The sequence below is a fragment of the Oncorhynchus mykiss genome, chromosome 19 (genome assembly GCF_057628025.1).
Source record: "Oncorhynchus mykiss isolate SJ-2025 chromosome 19, ASM5762802v1, whole genome shotgun sequence".
Lineage (NCBI taxonomy): Eukaryota > Metazoa > Chordata > Actinopteri > Salmoniformes > Salmonidae > Oncorhynchus > Oncorhynchus mykiss.
In genome coordinates, this window is record NC_143040.1 from 417,501 (window position 1) to 429,613 (window position 12,113).

The 12,113-nt window shown below is 42.5% G+C and overlaps 1 protein-coding gene across 2 annotated transcripts in view; it reads left to right on the plus strand.

Moving 5' to 3' along the window:
• LOC118936834 (sister chromatid cohesion protein PDS5 homolog A) overlaps positions 1–12,113 on the plus strand; it is a 90,851-nt gene that overhangs the window by 40,793 nt on the left and 37,945 nt on the right. Inside the window, exons 16-17 of one of the 2 annotated variants that reach the window (XM_090209509.1) lie at positions 531–669; positions 3,078–3,193. In XM_090209509.1, the coding sequence (XP_090065635.1) occupies positions 531–669; positions 3,078–3,193 (255 nt within the window). Of the gene's footprint in view, positions 1–530; positions 670–3,077; positions 3,194–12,113 lie in introns of those variants that run through there. The other variant, XM_090209508.1, reaches the window with a different exon arrangement.

Here is a 12,113-nt window from a genome sequence, read left to right on the forward strand (position 1 = left end):
GTTTGGGGCTGGGGGAGGAGGGACTGCTGGGTTTGGGGCTGGGGGAGGAGGGACTGCTGGGTTTGGGGCTGGGGGAGGAGGGACTGCTGGGTTTGGGGCTGGGGGAGGAGGGACTGCTGGGTTTGGGGCTGGGGGAGGAGGGACTGCTGGGTTTGAGGCTGGGGGAGGAGGGACTGCTGGGTTTGGGGCTGGGGGAGGAGGGACTGCTGGGTTTGGGGCTGGGGGAGGAGGGACTGCTGGGTTTGGGGCTGGGGGAGGAGGGACTGCTGGGTTTGGGGCTGGGGGAGGAGGGACTGCTGGGAGGGGGGACTGCTGGGTTTGGGGCTGGGGGAGGAGGGACTGCTGGGTTTGGGGCTGGGTGGAGGGGGGGGGGACTGCTGTGTTTGTTGGGCTGGGGGAGGAGGGACTCCTGGGTTTGGGGAGGGGGGGACTCCTGGGGCTGGGGGGAGGGGGGTTAGTCGTCGTGTCATGTATGAATGCTAATGCTTCACAATAAAACACATTTGAAATTACACTCCCTCCCCCTATCTCTCTCTCCTCTCTGCTGGTAAGGCCCAGGACTTCATGAAGCGGTTTAACCAGGTGTTAGGAGAAGATGAGAAGCTCAGAGTCCAGCTGGATACTCTCATCAGCCCAACCTGCTCCTGTAAACAGGCTGAACTCTGTGTGGTGAGAACACAACACACACACACACACACACACACACACACACACACACCAACACACACACACCAACACACACACGCTGGCCTTCTAGACAGAGTTTCAAATAAAAATCCATATCTCAGACTGGCCAATAAAAATAAAAGATTAAGATGGGAAAAGAACACAGACACTGGACAGAGGAACTCTGCCTAGAAGGCCAGCATCCCGGGGTCTCCTCTTCACTGTTGACGTTGAGACTGGACAGAGGAACTCTGCCTAGAAGGCCAGCATCCTGGAGTCGCCTCTTTACTGTTGACGTTGAGACTGGACAGACGAACTCTGCCTAGAAGGACAGCATCCCGGAGTCTCCTCTTCACTGTTGACGTTGAGACTGGACAGAGGAACTCTGCCTAGAAGGCCAGCATCCCGGAGTCGCCTCATCACTGTTGACGTTGAGACTGGACAGAGGAACTCTGCCTAGAAGGCCAGCATCCCGGAGTCGCCTCTTCACTGTTGAGGTTGAGACTGGACAGAGGAACTCTGCCTAGAAGGCCAGCATCCTGGAGTCTCCTCTTCACTGTTGACGTTGAGACTGGACAGAGGAACTCTGCCTAGAAGGCCAGCATCCCGGAGTCTCCTCTTCACTGTTGATGTTGAGACTGGACAGAGGAACTCTGCCTAGAAGGCCAGCATCTTGGAGTCTCCTCTTCACTGTTGACGTTGAGACTGGACAGAGGAACTCTGCCTAGAAGGCCAGCATCCCGGAGTCTCCTCTTCACTGTTGACGTTGAGACTGGACAGAGGAACTCTGCCTAGAAGGCCAGCATCTTGGAGTCTCCTCTTCACTGTTGACGTTGAGACTGGACAGAGGAACTCTGCCTAGAAGGCCAGCATCCCGGAGTTGCCTCTTCACTGTTGACGTTGAGACTGGACAGAGGAACTCTGCCTAGAAGGCCAGCATCCCGGAGTCGCCTCTTCACTGTTGAGGTTGAGACTGGACAGAGGAACTCTGCCTAGAAGGCCAGCATCCCGGAGTCTCCTCTTCACTGTTGACGTTGAGACTGGACAGAGGAACTCTGCCTAGAAGGCCAGCATCCTAGAGTCGCCTCTTCACTGTTGACGTTGAGACTGGTGTTTTGTGGGTACTATTTAATGCAGCTGCCAGTTGAGGACTTGTGAGGTGTCTCTTTCTCAAACTAGACACTTATGTACTTGTCCTCTTGCTCAGTTGTGCACCGGGGCCTCCCACTCCTCTTTCTATTCTGGTTAGAGCCAGTTTGCGCTGTTCTGTGAAGGGAAGTAGTACACAGCGTTGTACGAGATCTCCAGTTTCTTGGCAATTTCTCACGTGGAATAGCCTTCATTACTCAGAACAAGAATAGACTGACGAGTTTCAGAAAGAAAGTTATTTGTTTCTGACCAATTTTGAGTCTGTAATCGAACCCACAAAGGCTTGATGCTCTAGAGACTCTAAACAAGGCCAGTTTTATTGCTTCCTTAACCCCACTAGGGGACCTGGGACGGTAACGTCCCACCTGGCCAATATCCAGTGAAATTGCAGAGCGCCAATTTCAAAAGAAATACTCGTTATAAAACTTCTTAAAACATACCAGTGTTACTACATCGGTTTAAAGATGAACTTCTTGTTAGTCCAACCACGGTGTCAGATTTCAAAAAGGCTTTACGGCGAAAGCATACCATGCGATTATCTGAGAACAGCACCCAGCAGACAAATCATTACAAACATTTACCAGCCAAGTAGACGAGTTACAAAAGTCAGAAATAGTGATACAATTAATCACTTACCTTTGATGATCTTCATATGGTTGCACTCACAAGACTCCCAGTTACTCAATAAATGTTAATTTTGTTTTCGATAAAGCCCCTCTTTATATCCAAAGACCTCCGTTTTGTTCAGTGATCCACAGGCTCGAACGCAACAGACAGACGAAACATCTGAAAAGTATCCGTAAAGTTCGTAGAAACATGTCAAACGATGTTTATAATCAATCCTCAGGTTGTTTTTAGTCGTAATAATCAATAATATTTCAACCGGACAATAACGTCAATATAAAAGGAAAACAAGAAAGGCTCTCTGTCGCGCATGGAAAACCTCTGGGACACTGCAGTGTCCACTCATTCAGAGTGACCTTACTCCGTCATTTTTCAGAATACAAGCCTGAAACAATTTCTAAAGACTGTTGACATCTAGTGGAAGCCATAGGAACTACAATCTGGAGTCCTAAATCAATGGAATCTGTAAAGGCAGTCAATGGAAAACTACTAACATAAAACATAAAACAGAGGGGAGATTACCAGTTAGATATTGATCGTGTATTGATCGTGTATTTCAGAGGGGAGATTACCAGTTAGATATTGATCGTGTATTTCAGAGGGAACAGTACCAGTTAGATATTGATCGTGTTTTTCAGAGGGAGATTACTCGTAAACTGACGTTCCCTAAGCAGCCCACCAACCCCTTCCTGGAGATGGTGAAGTTCCTGTTGGAACGCATCGCTCCCGTCCACATCGACTCCGAGGCCATCAGGTAAATAAATGGTGTGTGTGTGTGTTATATGTGATGTCTCTCTGCTCTGGTCTAGCTGCTGAATAAGAGGTTATATGTGATGTCTCTCTGCTCTGGTCTAGCTGTTGAATAAGAGGTTATATCATGTTATATGTGATGTCTCTCTGCTCTGGTCTAGCTGCTGAATAAGAGGTTATATGTGATGTCTCTCTGCTCTGGTCTAGCTGCTGAATAAGAGGTTATATGTGATGTCTCTCTGCTCTGGTCTAGCTGCTGAATAAGAGGTTATATGTGATGTCTCTCTGCTCTGGTCTAGCTGTTGAATAGAGGTTATATGTGATGTCTCTCTGCTCTGGTCTAGCTGCTGAATAAGAGGTTATATGTGATGTCTCTCTGCTCTGGTCTAGCTGCTGAATAAGAGGTTATATGTGATGTCTCTCTGCTCTGGTCTAGCTGTTGAATAAGAGGTTATATGTGATGTCTCTCTGCTCTGGTCTAGCTGCTGAATAAGAGGTTATATGTGATGTCTCTCTGCTCTGGTCTAGCTGCTGAATAAGAGGTTATATGTGATGTCTCTCTGCTCTGGTCTAGCTGCTGAATAAGAGGTTATATAATGTTATATGTGATATCTCTCTGCTCTGGTCTAGCTGCTGAATAAGAGGTTATATGTGATGTCTCTCTGCTCTGGTCTAGCTGTTGAATAAGAGGTTATATCATGTTATATGTGATATCTCTCTGCTCTGGTCTAGCTGCTGAATAAGATGTTATATGTGATGTCTCTCTGCTCTGGTCTAGCTGTTGAATAAGAGGTTATATAATGTTATATGTGATATCTCTCTGCTCTGGTCTAGCTGCTGAATAAGAGGTTATATGTGATGTCTCTCTGCTCTGGTCTAGCTGCTGAATAAGAGGTTATATCATGTTATATGTGATGTCTCTCTGCTCTGGTCTAGCTGTTGAATAAGAGGTTATATGTGATGTCTCTCTGCTCTGGTCTAGCTGCTGAATAAGAGGTTATATGTGATGTCTCTCTGCTCTGGTCTAGCTGCTGAATAAGAGGTTATATGTGATGTCTCTCTGCTCTGGTCTAGCTGCTGAATAAGAGGTTATATCATGTTATATGTGATGTCTCTCTGCTCTGGTCTAGCTGTTGAATAAGAGGTTATATCATGTTATATGTGATGTCTCTCTGCTCTGGTCTAGCTGTTGAATAAGAGGTTATATCATGTTATATGTGATGTCTCTCTGCTCTGGTCTAGCTGCTGAATAAGAGGTTATATCATGTTATATGTGATGTCTCTCTGCTCTGGTCTAGCTGTTGAATAAGAGGTTATATCATGTTATATGTGATGTCTCTCTGCTCAGTGCTCTGGTCTAGCTGTTGAATAAGAGGTTATATGTGATGTCTCTCTGCTCAGTGCTCTGGTCTAGCTGCTGAATAAGAGGTTATATGTGATGTCTCTCTGCTCTGGTCTAGCTGTTGAATAAGAGGTTATATGTGATGTCTCTCTGCTCTGGTCTAGCTGTTGAATAAGAGGTTATATGTGATGTCTCTCTGCTCTGGTCTAGCTGCTGAATAAGAGGTTATATGTGGTGTCTCTCTGCTCTGGTCTAGCTGTTGAATAAGAGGTTATATGTGATGTCTCTCTGCTCTGGTCTAGCTGCTGAATAAGAGGTTATATCATGTTATATGTGATGTCTCTCTGCTCTGGTCTAGCTGCTGAATAAGAGGTTATATCATGTTATATGTGATGTCTCTCTGCTCTGGTCTAGCTGCTGAATAAGAGGTTATATGTGATGTCTCTCTGCTCTGGTCTAGCTGCTGAATAAGAGGTTATATCATGTTATATGTGATATCTCTCTGCTCTGGTCTAGCTGCTGAATAAGAGGTTATATGTGATGTCTCTCTGCTCTGGTCTAGCTGCTGAATAAGAGGTTATATGTGGTGTCTCTCTGCTCTGGTCTAGCTGCTGAATAAGAGGTTATATGTGATGTCTCTCTGCTCTGGTCTAGCTGCTGAATAAGAGGTTATATCATGTTATATGTGATGTCTCTCTGCTCTGGTCTAGCTGTTGAATAAGAGGTTATATGTGATATCTCTCTGCTCTGGTCTAGCTGCTGAATAAGAGGTTATATGTGATGTCTCTCTGCTCTGGTCTAGCTGTTGAATAAGAGGTTATATGTGATGTCTCTCTGCTCTGGTCTAGCTGCTGAATAAGAGGTTATATGTGATGTCTCTCTGCTCTGGTCTAGCTGTTGAATAAGAGGTTATATGTGATGTCTCTCTGCTCTGGTCTAGCTGCTGAATAAGAGGTTATATAATGTTATATGTGGTGTCTCTGCTCTGGTCTAGCTGTTGAATAAGAGGTTATATGTGATGTTTCTCTGCTCTGGTCTAGCTGTTGAATAAGAGGTTATATGTGATGTTTCTCTGCTCTGGTCTAGCTGTTGAATAAGAGGTTATATAATGTTATATGTGATGTCTCTCTGCTCTGGTCTAGCTGTTGAATAAGAGGTTATATAATGTTATATGTGATGTCTCTCTGCTCTGGTCTAGCTGTTGAATAAGAGGTTATATGTGATGTTTCTCTGCTCTGGTCTAGCTGTTGAATAAGAGGTTATATCATGTTATATGTGATGTCTCTCTGCTCTGGTCTAGCTGTTGAATAAGAGGTTATATGTGATGTCTCTCTGCTCTGGTCTAGCTGCTGAATAAGAGGTTATATCATGTTATATGTGATGTCTCTCTGCTCTGGTCTAGCTGTTGAATAAGAGGTTATATGTGATGTCTCTCTGCTCTGGTCTAGCTGCTGAATAAGAGGTTATATCATGTTATATGTGATGTCTCTCTGCTCTGGTCTAGCTGTTGAATAAGAGGTTATATCATGTTATATGTGATGTCTCTCTGCTCTGGTCTAGCTGCTGAATAAGAGGTTATATCATGTTATATGTGATGTCTCTCTGCTCTGGTCTAGCTGCTGAATAAGAGGTTATATGTGATGTCTCTCTGCTCTGGTCTAGCTGCTGAATAAGAGGTTATATAATGTTATATGTGATATCTCTTCTCTGGTCTAGCTGCTGAATAAGAGGTTATATGTGATGTCTCTCTGCTCTGGTCTAGCTGCTGAATAAGAGGTTATATGTGATGTCTCTCTGCTCTGGTCTAGCTGCTGAATAGAGGTTATATAATGTTATATGTGATGTCTCTCTGCTCAGTGCTCTGGTCTAGCTGCTGAATAAGAGGTTATATAATGTTATATGTGATGTCTCTCTGCTCTGGTCTAGCTGCTGAATAAGAGGTTATATAATGTTATATGTGATGTCTCTCTGCTCTGGTCTAGCTGCTGAATAAGAGGTTATATAATGTTATATGTGATGTCTCTCTGCTCTGGTCTAGCTGCTGAATAAGAGGTTATATAATGTTATATGTGATGTCTCTCTGCTCAGTGCTCTGGTCTAGCTGCTGAATAAGAGGTTATATAATGTTATATGTGATGTCTCTCTGCTCTGGTCTAGCTGCTGAATAAGAGGTTATATAATGTTATATGTGATGTCTCTCTGCTCTGGTCTAGCTGCTGAATTAGAGGTTATATGTGATGTCTCTCTGCTCTGGTCTAGCTGCTGAATTAGAGGTTATATAATGTTATATGTGATGTCTCTCTGCTCTGGTCTAGCTGCTGAATAAGAGGTTATATAATGTTATATGTGATGTCTCTCTGCTCTGGTCTAGCTGCTGAATAAGAGGTTATATGTGATGTCTCTCTGCTCTGGTCTAGCTGTTGAATAAGAGGTTATATAATGTTATATGTGATGTCTCTCTGCTCTGGTCTAGCTGCTGAATAAGAGGTTATATAATGTTATATGTGATGTCTCTCTGCTCTGGTCTAGCTGCTGAATTAGAGGTTATATAATGTTATATGTGATGTCTCTCTGCTCTGGTCTAGCTGCTGAATAAGAGGTTATATAATGTTATATGTGATGTCTCTCTGCTCTGGTCTAGCTGCTGAATAAGAGGTTATATAATGTTATATGTGATGTCTCTCTGCTCTGGTCTAGCTGCTGAATTAGAGGTTATATAATGTTATATGTGATGTCTCTCTGCTCTGGTCTAGCTGCTGAATAAGAGGTTATATAATGTTATATGTGATGTCTCTGCTCTGGTCTAGCTGTTGAATAGAGGTTATATAATGTTATATGTGATGTCTCTCTGCTCAGTGCTCTGGTCTAGCTGCTGAATAAGAGGTTATATAATGTTATATGTGATGTCTCTCTGCTCAGTGCTCTGGTCTAGCTGTTGAATTAGAGGTTATATAATGTTATATGTGGTGTCTCTCTGCTCTGGTCTAGCTGCTGAATAAGAGGTTATATAATGTTATATGTGATGTCTCTCTGCTCTGGTCTAGCTGCTGAATAAGAGGTTATATAATGTTATATGTGATGTCTCTCTGCTCTGGTCTAGCTGCTGAATAAGAGGTGATATGTGATGTCTCTCTGCTCTGGTCTAGCTGCTGAATAAGAGGTTATATAATGTTATATGTGATGTCTCTCTGCTCAGTGCTCTGGTCTAGCTGCTGAATTAGAGGTTATATAATGTTATATGTGATGTCTCTCTGCTCTGGTCTAGCTGCTGAATAAGAGGTTATATAATGTTATATGTGATGTCTCTCTGCTCTGGTCTAACTGCTGAATAAGAGGTTATATGTGATGTCTCTCTGCTCAGTGCTCTGGTCTAGCTGCTGAATAAGAGGTTATATAATGTTATATGTGATGTCTCTCTGCTCTGGTCTAACTGTTGAATAGAGGTTATATAATGTTATATGTGATGTCTCTCTGCTCAGTGCTCTGGTCTAGCTGCTGAATAAGAGGTTATATGTGATGTCTCTCTGCTCTGGTCTAGCTGCTGAATAAGAGGTGATATGTGATGTCTCTCTGCTCTGGTCTAGCTGTTGAATAGAGGTTATATAATGTTATATGTGATGTCTCTCTGCTCAGTGCTCTGGTCTAGCTGCTGAATAAGAGGTTATATGTGATGTCTCTCTGCTCTGGTCTAGCTGCTGAATAAGAGGTGATATGTGATGTCTCTCTGCTCTGGTCTAGCTGCTGAATAAGAGGTTATATAATGTTATATGTGATGTCTCTCTGCTCAGTGCTCTGGTCTAGCTGCTGAATAAGAGGTTATATAATGTTATATGTGATGTCTCTCTGCTCAGTGCTCTGGTCTAGCTGCTGAATAAGAGGTTATATGTGATATCTCTCTGCTCTGGTCTAGCTGCTGAATAAGAGGTGATATGTGATGTCTCTCTGCTCTGGTGTAGCTATAGAATAAGAGGTTATATAATGTTATATGTGATGTCTCTCTGCTCTGGTCTAGCTGCTGAATAAGAGGTTATATGTGATGTCTCTCTGCTCTGGTCTAGCTGCTGAATAAGAGGTTATATCATGTTATATGTGATGTCTCTCTGCTCTGGTCTAGCTGTTGAATAAGAGGTTATATCATGTTATATGTGATGTCTCTCTGCTCTGGTCTAGCTGTTGAATAAGAGGTTATATCATGTTATATGTGATGTCTCTCTGCTCTGGTCTAGCTGCTGAATAAGAGGTTATATCATGTTATATGTGATGTCTCTCTGCTCTGGTCTAGCTGTTGAATAAGAGGTTATATCATGTTATATGTGATGTCTCTCTGCTCAGTGCTCTGGTCTAGCTGTTGAATAAGAGGTTATATGTGATGTCTCTCTGCTCAGTGCTCTGGTCTAGCTGCTGAATAAGAGGTTATATGTGATGTCTCTCTGCTCTGGTCTAGCTGTTGAATAAGAGGTTATATGTGATGTCTCTCTGCTCTGGTCTAGCTGTTGAATAAGAGGTTATATGTGATGTCTCTCTGCTCTGGTCTAGCTGCTGAATAAGAGGTTATATGTGGTGTCTCTCTGCTCTGGTCTAGCTGTTGAATAAGAGGTTATATGTGATGTCTCTCTGCTCTGGTCTAGCTGCTGAATAAGAGGTTATATCATGTTATATGTGATGTCTCTCTGCTCTGGTCTAGCTGCTGAATAAGAGGTTATATCATGTTATATGTGATGTCTCTCTGCTCTGGTCTAGCTGCTGAATAAGAGGTTATATGTGATGTCTCTCTGCTCTGGTCTAGCTGCTGAATAAGAGGTTATATCATGTTATATGTGATATCTCTCTGCTCTGGTCTAGCTGCTGAATAAGAGGTTATATGTGATGTCTCTCTGCTCTGGTCTAGCTGCTGAATAAGAGGTTATATGTGGTGTCTCTCTGCTCTGGTCTAGCTGCTGAATAAGAGGTTATATGTGATGTCTCTCTGCTCTGGTCTAGCTGCTGAATAAGAGGTTATATCATGTTATATGTGATGTCTCTCTGCTCTGGTCTAGCTGTTGAATAAGAGGTTATATGTGATATCTCTCTGCTCTGGTCTAGCTGCTGAATAAGAGGTTATATGTGATGTCTCTCTGCTCTGGTCTAGCTGTTGAATAAGAGGTTATATGTGATGTCTCTCTGCTCTGGTCTAGCTGCTGAATAAGAGGTTATATGTGATGTCTCTCTGCTCTGGTCTAGCTGTTGAATAAGAGGTTATATGTGATGTCTCTCTGCTCTGGTCTAGCTGCTGAATAAGAGGTTATATAATGTTATATGTGGTGTCTCTGCTCTGGTCTAGCTGTTGAATAAGAGGTTATATGTGATGTTTCTCTGCTCTGGTCTAGCTGTTGAATAAGAGGTTATATGTGATGTTTCTCTGCTCTGGTCTAGCTGTTGAATAAGAGGTTATATAATGTTATATGTGATGTCTCTCTGCTCTGGTCTAGCTGTTGAATAAGAGGTTATATAATGTTATATGTGATGTCTCTCTGCTCTGGTCTAGCTGTTGAATAAGAGGTTATATGTGATGTTTCTCTGCTCTGGTCTAGCTGTTGAATAAGAGGTTATATCATGTTATATGTGATGTCTCTCTGCTCTGGTCTAGCTGCTGAATAAGAGGTTATATCATGTTATATGTGATGTCTCTCTGCTCTGGTCTAGCTGTTGAATAAGAGGTTATATGTGATGTCTCTCTGCTCTGGTCTAGCTGCTGAATAAGAGGTTATATCATGTTATATGTGATGTCTCTCTGCTCTGGTCTAGCTGTTGAATAAGAGGTTATATGTGATGTCTCTCTGCTCTGGTCTAGCTGCTGAATAAGAGGTTATATCATGTTATATGTGATGTCTCTCTGCTCTGGTCTAGCTGTTGAATAAGAGGTTATATCATGTTATATGTGATGTCTCTCTGCTCTGGTCTAGCTGCTGAATAAGAGGTTATATCATGTTATATGTGATGTCTCTCTGCTCTGGTCTAGCTGCTGAATAAGAGGTTATATGTGATGTCTCTCTGCTCTGGTCTAGCTGCTGAATAAGAGGTTATATAATGTTATATGTGATATCTCTTCTCTGGTCTAGCTGCTGAATAAGAGGTTATATGTGATGTCTCTCTGCTCTGGTCTAGCTGCTGAATAAGAGGTTATATGTGATGTCTCTCTGCTCTGGTCTAGCTGCTGAATAGAGGTTATATAATGTTATATGTGATGTCTCTCTGCTCAGTGCTCTGGTCTAGCTGCTGAATAAGAGGTTATATAATGTTATATGTGATGTCTCTCTGCTCTGGTCTAGCTGCTGAATAAGAGGTTATATAATGTTATATGTGATGTCTCTCTGCTCAGTGCTCTGGTCTAGCTGCTGAATAAGAGGTTATATAATGTTATATGTGATGTCTCTCTGCTCAGTGCTCTGGTCTAGCTGCTGAATAAGAGGTTATATAATGTTATATGTGATGTCTCTCTGCTCTGGTCTAGCTGCTGAATAAGAGGTTATATAATGTTATATGTGATGTCTCTCTGCTCTGGTCTAGCTGCTGAATTAGAGGTTATATAATGTTATATGTGATGTCTCTCTGCTCTGGTCTAGCTGCTGAATAAGAGGTTATATAATGTTATATGTGATGTCTCTCTGCTCAGTGCTCTGGTCTAGCTGCTGAATTAGAGGTTATATAATGTTATATGTGATGTCTCTCTGCTCTGGTCTAACTGCTGAATAAGAGGTTATATAATGTTATATGTGATGTCTCTCTGCTCAGTGCTCTGGTCTAGCTGCTGAATAAGAGGTTATATAATGTTATATGTGATGTCTCTCTGCTCTGGTCTAGCTGCTGAATTAGAGGTTATATAATGTTATATGTGATGTCTCTCTGCTCTGGTCTAGCTGCTGAATAAGAGGTTATATAATGTTATATGTGATGTCTCTCTGCTCTGGTCTAACTGCTGAATAAGAGGTTATATAATGTTATATGTGATGTCTCTCTGCTCAGTGCTCTGGTCTAGCTGCTGAATAAGAGGTTATATAATGTTATATGTGATGTCTCTCTGCTCTGGTCTAGCTGCTGAATTAGAGGTTATATAATGTTATATGTGATGTCTCTCTGCTCAGTGCTCTGGTCTAGCTGCTGAATAAGAGGTTATATAATGTTATATGTGATGTCTCTCTGCTCAGTGCTCTGGTCTAGCTGCTGAATAAGAGGTTATATAATGTTATATGTGATGTCTCTCTGCTCTGGTCTAGCTGCTGAATAAGAGGTTATATGTGATGTCTCTCTGCTCTGGTCTAGCTGTTGAATAAGAGGTTATATAATGTTATATGTGATGTCTCTCTGCTCTGGTCTAACTGCTGAATAAGAGGTTATATAATGTTATATGTGATGTCTCTCTGCTCAGTGCTCTGGTCTAGCTGCTGAATAAGAGGTTATATAATGTTATATGTGATGTCTCTCTGCTCTGGTCTAGCTGCTGAATAAGAGGTTATATAATGTTATATGTGATGTCTCTCTGCTCTGGTCTAGCTGCTGAATTAGAGGTTATATAATGTTATATGTGATGTCTCTCTGCTCTGGT